Source organism: Portunus trituberculatus, chromosome 25 (assembly GCF_017591435.1).
Source record: "Portunus trituberculatus isolate SZX2019 chromosome 25, ASM1759143v1, whole genome shotgun sequence".
NCBI lineage: Eukaryota > Metazoa > Arthropoda > Malacostraca > Decapoda > Portunidae > Portunus > Portunus trituberculatus.
In genome coordinates, this window is record NC_059279.1 from 6,129,853 (window position 1) to 6,141,804 (window position 11,952).

General features: G+C 39.8%; 1 protein-coding gene across 1 annotated transcript; it reads left to right on the forward strand.

Moving 5' to 3' along the window:
* The first annotated feature begins 43 nt into the window (after positions 1 to 43).
* LOC123508634 (transmembrane protease serine 3-like) lies at positions 44 to 11,884 on the forward strand. The gene is made up of 7 exons (XM_045262469.1): positions 44 to 369; positions 4,673 to 5,180; positions 6,653 to 6,848; positions 7,399 to 7,513; positions 8,871 to 9,039; positions 9,744 to 9,889; positions 11,245 to 11,884. Exons 2-7 carry the CDS (start codon positions 5,054 to 5,056, stop codon positions 11,410 to 11,412), a joined length of 921 nt encoding a protein of 306 aa, XP_045118404.1. The 5' UTR covers positions 44 to 369; positions 4,673 to 5,053; the 3' UTR covers positions 11,413 to 11,884.
* Positions 11,885 to 11,952: the final 68 nt, after the last annotated feature.

Here is an 11,952-nt window from a genome sequence, read left to right on the forward strand (position 1 = left end):
ATGGAAAGAGTGGGAAAAGGGAGGAAGGGGAGGCAGGGAGGAGGGAGCTGGTGGGGTGCTCGGTGACGGCCAGGCAAGGCGAGTCACCACCAGTAGGAAGGAGAGTGTTGTTGGCGGTGGTGGTGGCCAGTCGCGAGTGAGTGATTCCACCTTGACTCACGACTCTGCGTCACGTCACAGCGAGTCACGAGCTGGAGACACTACGGGCAAGGCGACGAGGAGGCTGCCCTGACGAGGTGCTGGGGAAGGAAGGCGTCACGTGGCGAGAAGGAGGAGGCGGAGAGGAATGCAGGAAGGAAGGCAGGCGCTTGTAGCCTTCAGGAGGTTAACGAACTGGCTCACCTAATCATCTCCCTCACCGTTACTAAGGTCCAGTTATATGCATTACGTAACGAGACTGCGCGGGCGAGGAGGGTGGATAGGGTAAGGCGGGATGCTGTGGAAGTGGGTAAGGGGCTGTGAGGGTGATTTGGGCGCTGTAGGGGTGGGCTGGGCGTTGTATGGGCGTCAATAGCAATGTGCGGGCGTGGAAAATGGGATGGGTGTGGCGCTGTGTAAGGGTAGATAAAAGAGTGTGTGGGCGTGGAGAGTGCATGGGGTACGGGTGGCTGTATGTGGGCGTAGATGTGACAGCCTGTGGGCGTGACTCAGTGTGTGGGCGTGAGTAGAGGGTAGTATTTGGACGTGTACAAGACAATGTAGATAGAACAGCATACGGGCGTGAGTCAGAGAGTGCTTGGGCGTGGAAGAGACACTGTATGAGTAATCCCTGCACTCCTGTATGTCCCTTATAAAGAACACGTGCAGCACATGCATTTCATCACACTCTTAAACATCCATCACTCGCTACCCAACTAAACACACACACACAAAAAAAAAAACAGCAACAAAAAGAAAAGAATCAAGGAAAGAAAAATGCACAAATCCACAGCTAAATAACATCACCAACGGAAGAAGGAAAAAAAAGCATTAAGGGAGGAAATCTTAGGAATGTGAAGGCCGGTGGAGCAAGTCAGGTCGTTCCTTTGTTTTTGTTGGCACGAGTTTCACCCAAGAAATGTCCGGAGTGCGAGAGAAGCTGTTTGCCGCACATCTCCCGAGATTGTATTCTGATGCACTTCCGCACCGCACCGCCACTACGCTCAAACGGCTCTAGCAAATTTTACATGTTTTTTTTTAAAGGTGCTTTTTTCCATTATTAGCGGGAGAAATACTTGAGAACCCTGTTTAGCATTTCTGAGGACTTTGAAAATAGTTATGAAGAAGATGCAAGTGTTTTTAAGGATGCTTTATCGTTATAGTAAACAGATTGACAGGATTTTCTCGTTATTAGTAGGAGAAAACACTCAAAAACGCGGTTGTTCGCTTTGTGATCTTTGAAAATAGTCGTGATGAAGCTACGCGTGTTTAAGTAAGGATGTTTAATGGTTATAGTGACAAATTAACAAGATTTCTGCATTATTAACAGGAGCAGCACTTTTGAGAACGCTCTTAATAGCCTCTGAAAATAGTTATGGTGAAGCTTACACGTGTTTTCAAGGATGTTTTATGGTTATAGTCACAAATTGAAAATATTTTTACAATGTTAACAGGAAAAAATGCTATATGAAAATAGAATAAATCTACATGGATTTTTAAGAATGTTTTTTTTTATGGTTCTAGTGGCAAATAAACAAGATCCTCATTACTAACAGACGAAGCATCCTTGAAAACCCAGTCAATCATCTCTGTGACCTTTCAAATTGTCGTGGTGAGAGAGGAAGACCTTTCAAAACACGGATGAACGCGAGGCAGGTAACGAGGCGGTGACAGGGAGGAGTGGCCGCCCTCACACTCTCGCCGCTCCGCAATCATAAACAAACCTTGCATAACGCCTAATGTGTGTGTGTGTGTGTGTGTGTGTGTGTGTGTGTGTGTGTGTGTGTGTGTGTGTGTGTGTGTGTGTGACAGCTGCTACGTCACGCCGGCTGTGCAACATTCCTCATATTTTTCTCATACGCATCATTCTTTCATCAGCACCTTTTTCAAAGTCGGTTCTCGTGAGTTCTCCTGTCGATCCTGTAGAAATGTTGTTAATTTGTTGCTAGAACTATTGATGATTTGCTAAAACCACAAAAATTCCCTTACAACACGTGTAGCTGTGTCCTCATGAGTGTTTCTTCTGTTGATAATGTAGAAATGTTGTTAGTCTGTCGCTAGAACAGTGTTTCCCAAGCTTTCCCTGAACGAGTACCACTTGGAGGTCCCGTAAAGTTCCTGCGTACCACTTGGTTCCAGAAAAACTGAATTCCAGCAAATGTCAATTTATTCACAAAATATAACAACGCAAATTAACTAACAACAAGGAACACAACTCAATTTAATCCGGGGCATGTATCTGATCCTTCGCCAGCTGATCGATGTCAGATTATCTTTTGTAAGGCAATAGTATTTTTTTTTCTGATAAATTGATTATCTGATTTAACTAAAAATCGCATATGATTCCCAAAGTGCTCATGTACTATCTGGCAGGCCTTCACGTACCACAGGTTGGGAACCACTGCGCTATAACCACAAAAACGTCTCTGAAACACGGGTACAGTTGTGTTCTCATGAGTGTTTCTTTTCTCTATTGTTGAAGTAATTGCTGTGTTGACCTCTTTGTAGAATCATCATCACACTCTTGAATCTCTATAATACTTTCTGTAACTTTGAAACTTTTGAGAATCTTATTTTTCTTAACCATTCACTGCAACCCATAGTTCTAAAGGCAATGTACGAAATATCATTAAGTATCTACAAGGAAGAAAGTCGATAAAAAGAATGGATTTTGCTATATCTAGGCAGTACAATGTTCGAAAATGGCTGGCGAACAAAAACAAACGTCTCAAGAATGGTTGGCAGTTAAGGATGCGACAGATAACAGTAAAAGGATTAAAAACACATAACCGACGGATAGCTGAATTTTTTATTACTGTTTCCTCATCGTTCATTTTTAATCACACTTACACACAACTAATGCTTGCTACACGTAAAATACAATAAAAGTATAAATAAATTAATAAATAAATACAGATAAATACATAAATGAAAAGCTAGATAATAAAAATACATGTTCTTTGTTTTTGTTTCATTTTATCTATTTATCTTATTCCTTTATCTATCTGTTTATTTATCTACTTGTTTTTTTATTTATTTATTCATTCATTCATTTTGTTTTTACACGCCACTGAAAGCTGAAATATATGTTGGTTTTTTAGAAGACTGGCCTGTATGTTTTGTTTTTGGTTCTTGTGTGTCTTCTCTGTGGGCGTAGACCGATTGCATAGTGTTGTTGTTTTCGTTGTTGTCGTTGTTGTTGTTGTTGCTATTGTTGTTGTTGTTCTTGTTGATGTTGTTGTTGTTGTTTTTCATATATGTTTATTTGTTCATCCAATTTTTTTTCGTTTATTTTTTTACCTTCTTTTATTCATTCATTCATTCATTTATTTATTCATTTACTTGTCTACTTATTCATTTATTCATTGATTTATTTTATCTTTACTGCGACATCTTTCAAAACTGAAAAACAAAATAGTAATGTAAAATGAAGAGAGTGCGTCTGTATAAACCATAACCCCAAAAAGTACCCAACAACCATTTCCACACACACACACACACACACACACACACACACACACACACACACACACACACACACACACACACAAAGAACACCAACTCTATAAACCTGCTGAACTCTGTGACACCTTCTTACATCCTGGAACACTTAAAGAGAACTATCGAAAACTGGTTTATAGATTCCGGACAAGTTAAGGAAACACGATTAAGGAAGAGGAACGAAGCAACGAACGTGAGAAGACTGCTACTGTTGTGACGCACGCTGGACACACCTCAACTCTCACCTGCCAACCCAAACGTGTGTGTATGTGTGTGTGTGTGTGTTCGTGTTCCTGCATTCTTCAACCCTCCGAGGTCTCATTACCCATTGCCGATGTTTAGAAACGCTTTGATCTCTCACCACGACTATTTTCAAAGGGCACAGAGATGATTCACCGTATTCTCAAGAGTGCTTTTCCTGCTAATGATGTAGAAATCTTGTTCGTCCGTCACCATAACCATAAAAGCACCATGAAAAATTCGTGTAGCTTCAGGTAGATGGAACCTTTATGGAACCTTTTGAATGGAAAGGAGAACGGTTTCATCGCAGAATATAGTCTCAGTATTATTATCAAATCCCTGTTAGTCTCTCTCACTCCCATGGTTTCCTTTATTCTGGTAACACTTAGGGCAGCTTAGAAAAAGATAATCTATATGGAGACACTGACAAAAAAGATGAGATCCCTTGTATCGTTTAAATCACTTCAGCGTTGTTGTTTTTTTTGTTTTTTTATACCATGTGGACTATTCACGGGAGTTTATGGGCTAAAGGAGATACTTTTTGGGGTACCTCCTATCTCAAAGCCCACCCGCTAGGAAACCGTTGCCCCGAGTGAGGAAGCCCAACCTACACTCGGACCGTGGACAGGATTCGAACCCGTGCGCTTGAAGACCCCTCGGATCCCAAAGCACGCATGGTTCCACTGTACCACGGCGGCCCGTTTAAAAGACTAAGGAAAAAATGTACCTTAGAAAATCTTTAAATTATGGGAACAGAAGAAATACGATTATTCCTGTCTTTTCTACATTACAGAACTATTTGGAAACCTGTAGTGTAACAAATATACCCTAGAAAAACTACAAATTAAGAGAAAAAAAGAAAAAAGGGATTCATTTTGTCTTTTCTACATATAAGAGACTCGCACGAGATAATAAAAACACATCTTTCAACATTACAAGTGGCTATGGAGGAAACAAACTAATCCAGCAGTGACCAGATTTAAACACACGAACTCAGAGAACGAACAGTAAACTCATGTAGTGTGATGCGCAAACACCCAAGGCACTCGATCTCCACCTAGCGGCACTCAACCAATAAAACAGGAGTGACGGTGCGTTGTACGGTGACCTGTGACCTGGTGAGGCTGCGGGGCGTCCTTCACCAGTACTATGACGCGGGGAGACACTGGGGAGGATGAGTCGCCCGGGGAGTGAGGTGCAGGGGAGGTGTGTAAATGCAACAACGCTTCCCTGGATCCTCTTGCTTCCCCTGGTCTTCAGTTCTGTCTCCGCTACCCTCGCTGCCATCAATCATCATGCCTGTGAGTATACGTGTGTGTGTGTGTGTGTGTGTGTGTGTGTGTGTGTGTGTGTGTGTGTGTGTGTGTGTTTGTGTATGTGTGTATAACTTGTATGTATGTATATATATCTAGTTGTAGTGTGCACAACCTCATTTGTTCACATGTATGTGTGTGTGTGTGTGTGTGTGTGTGTGTGTGTGTGTGTGTGTGTGTGTAACTTGTATGTATGTATGTATGTATATATATAGTTGTAGTGTGCACGACCTCATTTGTTCACATGTATGTGTGTGTGTGTGTGTGTTCGTTTAATCTTGTTTCTGTGAACGTATACAGTATATCAGCACACACATACACACACACAGACATACACACACACACACACACACACACACACACACACACACACACACACACACACACACACACACACACACACACACACACAGCCTGGACATAAGTAGGGAAGAATGCAAGTGAGGCTTTCCAACTTTCTCTTGCTCTGAAAAACTGACTGAAACAAGACCGAGATTATTATCATTATTTTCCTGCCATTGACTCTTGCAGGAATGCGAGAGAGAGAGAGAGAGAGAGAGAGAGAGAGAGAGAGAGAGAGAGAGAAGGGGGAGATAAAGTATTATTTCTCTTGCTGAAGGGAAAGACTCTCTCTCTCTCTCTCTCTCTCTCTCTCTCTCTCTCTCTCTCGTTAACACGCTCCTGAGATAGTTCATGCAAATATCTAGGTTGGTTGGCAGCTTCTCGGGTCAGTCTTCTTACCTGCGCTGGGGAGAAAGCAGGTGTGCATCTTCTTTCCTAGTGTTGTTGTTGCTGTTGTTTCACCCTTTGCCCTGCCTTGCCTTCCCTTCCCTCGCTCTCCTGCATTCCTTCACTTGATTTGTCTGTATATCATCACAAGAGCCTATGATTTTCTCCTACTCTTTCGCACATAAATGCCTCAGTTTTGTTCTTTATTATGTGATTCTTTATTTTTTGTTATCTTGTTTTCGTCTTACTAGTATTTTTGTGCTGTGTTGTCTTGTTTTGTTTTTTTCTTTTTGTTTTCTCCTTTTGTGTGTGTGTGTGTGTGTGTGTGTGTGTGTGTGTGTGTGTGTGTGTGTGTGTTTTCTTGTTTTCTGTATGCAGTGGTAGGAGTGGTTGGGATAGTAGTAGTAGTAGTAGTAGTAGTAGTAGTAGTAGTAGTAGTTGTTGTAGTTGTAGTAGTAATAGTAGTAGTAGTAGTAGTAGTAGTAGTAGTAGTAGTGATAGTGGTAGCAGTAGTAGTAGCAGTAGCGTACTAGTAGAAGTAGTAGTAGTAGTAGCAATACTAGAAATAGTAGTAGCAGTAGTAGTAGGAGCGATGGTAGTGTCCGTATATCAACAACAACTACTCTTAACAACAGTAGCAGAATAGCAATAGAAGCAGCAGCTGTAGTAATAGTAGTAGCAGCAGCAGCAGTAATAATACCAGTGCTGACTCTACTCTACTGTGGACCTAGTCTGTGGAGAGTCGTCCCACACGCACCGCTACTACATGCGCATCATCGGGGGGCGCAGCGTACTGGCGGGGGAGTGGCCGTGGCAGGTGGCGCTCCAGCAGAAGAACCCCTACAGCGGGAAGCGTCTTGGCCAGCACTGCGGCGGCACCCTCATCCACCCCTCCTGGGTCCTCACTGCCGCACACTGCATCGTGGAGTGAGTCGCTTGTCCACCTCTTTCGTTACCCGACTATTTATGTGAACCTACTTGTGTTTCTATGTGATTGAGTCAGCCTCGTAATGTTGATGTAGAACTATGTGTATTCTTAAACACTTCTGCGTCACATCTCCACTATATTCGAAAACCTCTAATAGTATAATTAAAGTTTCACTGATTTTCTAAGGCGTTTTCTCTTTTTTTTTTCTACGCTTCTAGTGGTATATTAAAAAGATTTATATGTCATTAAGTGGAGAAACACGCTTGAGAACTCGGCTAGCAATCTTCTTCATACATAACACCTTAACCATTCATTCCCAACTACCTTACACTGAATCAAAATTTCAAGCATCACTATCTGCTATAGTTTCTTACAAAAAGTTCCTGAGATTTAGAACACCTTTATAACATCTTAATCATTCATTCTCAACTACCCTACATTCCTTATTCCTTCGAGTGATCAATCTACAAAACGTTCTGAAACTCCTATTGAAAATGTAAACAATCTCTTACCTCGCCTCCTGCTAGTGGTGACTCTGGTTCTCCTCAGCCCTGTCTTCAAGTTCGCCCTGCCTCCTCCCTTCTGGACGGTGCGGGTCGGGGAAGTGAGCCTCTCTTCAGACACACGCCGCCTCTACCCTGTCTCCAAAATCATCACGCATAAGGTACCGAGTTCGTCTGTATCCGAAGAGGTAGTAGTTGTTGTATTAATAGTAGTAGTAGTAGTAGTAGTAGTATATAAGAACAAAAAAAAATAATAAGGGAAGCTACATGTAAGAAACTATCAGATTGACACGTGGCAGTCACTGTGCAGTAGTAGTAGTAGTAGTAGTAGTAGTAGTAGTAGTAGTAGTAGTAGTAGTAGTAGTAGTAGTAGTAGTAGTAGTAGTAGTAGTAGTAGTAGTAGTAGTAGTAGTAGTAGTAGTAGTAGTAGTAGTAGTAGTAGTAGTAGTAGTAGTGGTAGTAGACCAGTAAGTAGTAACAGTAGTAGACCAGTAGTAGTAGTAGTAGTGGTAATAGTAGTAGTAGTAGTAGTAGTAGTAGTAGTAGTAGTAGTAGTAGTAATAGTAGTAGTGGTGGTGGTAGTAGCAGAAAAATAAAAACGGTAACTACTATTAACAATGACAGTGTTGCAATAGTAGCACGTACTCAACTAATCAATCAACTGTCTGTAAAAAATTATCACTCCTTGACTCATTGATTAAACTACTTGACAACCGGATGAATGACAACACATATTAGTCAATCTGTCTTCTGGGTGACTGAATGACGGAAAGTGACAGACGAACCAACGAACCAGCTTGAAGGGCACTTAGAAACACCAGGAGCACCACCTCTCTGTGTTCTGGCGGCAAAAAGCTGGGGGATTTAAAAACTAATTAACTGATCAGCTACGTAATTAACTAACTGAGTGACCAGCTATCTCAAGAACTAACCAGCCAACATACTCACTCACTCGCTCTCTCACTCACCAACTACTCACAAGAAATAACGGATTCAAGCTTAATATGAATTCAGGATTAAAAAAAAAAAAAAGGAGAGATAGTAAAACAGATTCTCAGAGCGGCTGATGAATGGAAAAGTCTCACTACTCAAGCTATCAGTGTTGGAGGAAGATTAGACACAATTTACTGGTGGAAATAGGAGGCAGACAGCTTCATGGTAAGTGGTGGAAATAAGTAGACAAATTTATGGGTGACTGAAAAAGATAGGTAGAAAAAAGTTAATAAGCGATAATAGATAGAAGGAGAATGGCTGACAGATTAATGGATGGAAATAGATAAGGAGACAAATTTACGAGGTGATGGAAGGAAATAGTCAGAAAGAAAAGCTAATAAGCGACAGATAGAAGGAAGTAAGATGACAAGTTCATGGAGGGAAATAGGTAAGCAAACAAAATTATAGGCGAAATATTGAAACAGACGTGCCTTATATAGAGACTAACGCATAAAAAACCCTAATAGTTTCTTGTACATACCTTCCCTTATCATGCACTAACGTCTACGCCATTTTCTGCTGCAGTACTTCGATCCTAAGACCTGGGACAACGACATAGCTCTGGTGAGACTCAGGAGACCGCTGGACCTAGAAGAACACGCCGGCCTCGTCAACACAATCTGCCTCCCATCCAGAAACATGTCATTCCTTGGCCTTCAGTGCTCCGTCACGGGGTGGGGCAGGACAAAAGAGCGTGAGTGGCCTGGTGGTGGTGGTGGTGGTGGTGGTTAGAAGAATCAAAGTAAATCTCAAAACACTTTTCTTCAATTCTGAATGTTATTTTTTCATATTGTAATAAGGAGTGGGATTTCTTATTTGTTGCCTCAAGTCAGTGCTGCTCTTACATGAAAAGTAGTAGTAGTAGTAGTAGTAGAAGGAGGAGGAGGAGGAGGAGGAGGAATAGTAGTAGTAGTAGTAGTAGTAGTAGTAGTTGTTGTTGTTGTTGTTGTTGTTGTTGTTATTGTTGTAGCAGTAATAGTGATTGTAATGATAGTTGTAGTAGTAGTAGTAGTAGTTGTTGTTGTTGTAGTAGTAGTATTTGTTGTTTTTGTTGTTATTGTTGTTGTTGTTGCTGTTCTAATAATAGTGACTAATTATCTTTTTTTATGTAAGAGGGGGAAAACTGGCCAAGGGTAACATAAAAATATATATAAAGCGCACTTAATTGCTAGTTCCCTTGTAGGTCAGAGAGAGTTATCCAAAAATAAAATATCAAAAAAAGATAAAAGCAAAACAAGAAAATAAAGCAAAATAAGAAGCCCAACAAGAACCCATCAAACCAACACATACCACATCCCTTTACAAAACACACTTACCAACCAACCCTCACCTTTCATTTCCGTCCACAAACTCACGCAAACCAATGAGCTAATGACAGTCACCTCGGTACCTCGGCAGACGGAAGCAACTCAGACCTGCTGCAGATGATTCGCGTGCCAGTGGTGAGCAACAAGAAGTGCCAGGGCGCGTACAAGAAGGTCAGCCCCGTGAACAGCAGGATGATCTGTGCAGGATGGGAGCACGGAGGCGTAGGACCGTGCGTGGTGCGTATAAGGAGTAGAAAGGCGTGAGGGTTTGTTAGACAGGCAACAAAAAAGAGACGTTAAGATTTCAATGCAGATCGCTACAGTTCAGAGCACTAAAAGCAATGTAGGAAGTCTTTTTTAGGAATCTACAAGAAAGAAGGACGTAAAGTAATAAGTTCTGTAATTTCTAACCAGTGTAAAGAACAAGTGTAGGTGTCTCAGGGTGGCTAGTGTGTAAGGAAAGATGTGACAAATAGCAGTGAGGAAAGGGTATGAAGAGAAGTACAGTGGTAAAGAGAGAAAGATGGCTGGATATTTCTATTTATTTATTTATTTATTTATTTGTTCATTTATTTTATTTATTTATCTTTTTATTTTATTTTTATTTTTTCTATTTTATTATTTTTTTTTCTATTTATTTTATTTTATTTCATTTTATTTATTTATTTATTTTTTTGTTCACTCCAGTTTCCCATCTTCGCAAGTGATGTCTGTGAGAAAATGAGCCACACACCTGATGTAAAAATGGAACCTGAGACAAGATACCTCTCAAATTATTCGTTTTCTTTGGTTTGACTAGTAATGACAGTATCGTTATTATCATTGTTATTATTATTATTATTATTATTATTATTATTATTATTATTATTATTATTATTATTATTATTATCATTATTATTACTGTTATTATTACTATTATTATTATTATTATTATTATTATTATTATTATTATTATTATTATTATTATTATTATTATTATTATTTTCATTATCATTATTATTATTATTATTATTATTATCATTATTGTTATTATTATCATCATCGTTATTATTATTGTTACTACTACTACCATTATCATTATTATTATTATTATTATTATTATTATTATTATTATTATTATTATTATTATTATTATTATTATTATTATTATTATTATTATTATTATTATTATTATTATTATTATTATTATTATTATTATTATTATTATTATTATTATTATTATTATTATCATTATTATTGTTACTATTATTATTATTATCATTATTATTATTATTATTATTATTATTATTATTATTATTATTATTATTATTATTATTATTATTATTATTATTATTATTATTATTACTATTATAGTTATCATTATCATTATTTTTATTACTATTGCTATTATTATTACTTGAACTTGTAACTTCAGATTTCTGCTTTTATCCTTTTCGACAGACATATCGCTACTATTTACTAGCCTCTCTCTCTCTCTCTCTCTCTCTCTCTCTCTCTCTCTCTCTCTCTCTCTCTCTCTCTCTCTCTCTCTGCTTTGCGTTTAGGCTTCCATCTATTTGTACAAACACTGCTATCCCTGCACATCTCTCCAGGGTGACAGCGGTGGTCCTCTGCAGTGCCGTGCCAAGGGCGGGCCGTGGACACAGGCGGGCATCACCTCCTGGGGAGTGGGGTGCGCCAAGCCTTCCTTCCCGGGAGTCTACATAAGGGTCACTGACTACCTCGATTGGATCTACAAACACATGGAGATGACCTACTGACGCTGGTCCTCTGTAGGGAAGTAATGGTTCTTCTTACCGTGTACCTGCCGCGGCCCGGGCCCTCTCCTGGTGCTCTGAGAGCTGTGTTGTGCGTCTGTACCTGTTATAATGTTGCACGTGACCTCTGTGCAGCTGCGTGGCGTTAGTTAGTGGCTCTATGCAGTTTGACGTTTCTTGTGCGTAGTTGTATTTCGTAGTGATGGACGCTGATTGATTACTGATTGATTTGTATTATGAATGTGTGACTTGGTGTCGGTGAGGAGTTGACCACGCTAGTTACTAAAGAGAACAGCAAACTACTCATTCGATTACACTTGTTTATAGCGTCAATATAAACTTTTCAACACTGACACAAAACTCGTACATATCATATAGTATATTATTAAGTGTGATGATAGAAATAATGATAATCAGTGATATCAGTCATTGCGTTCAGCCTTTGATATTGTAATCTAATAAACATATTTCCTTACATTTACTATTACTCACCACAACACTGCAGACCAGCCTGTGCAGCCTGTGCGCCCCTCAAGACACTCC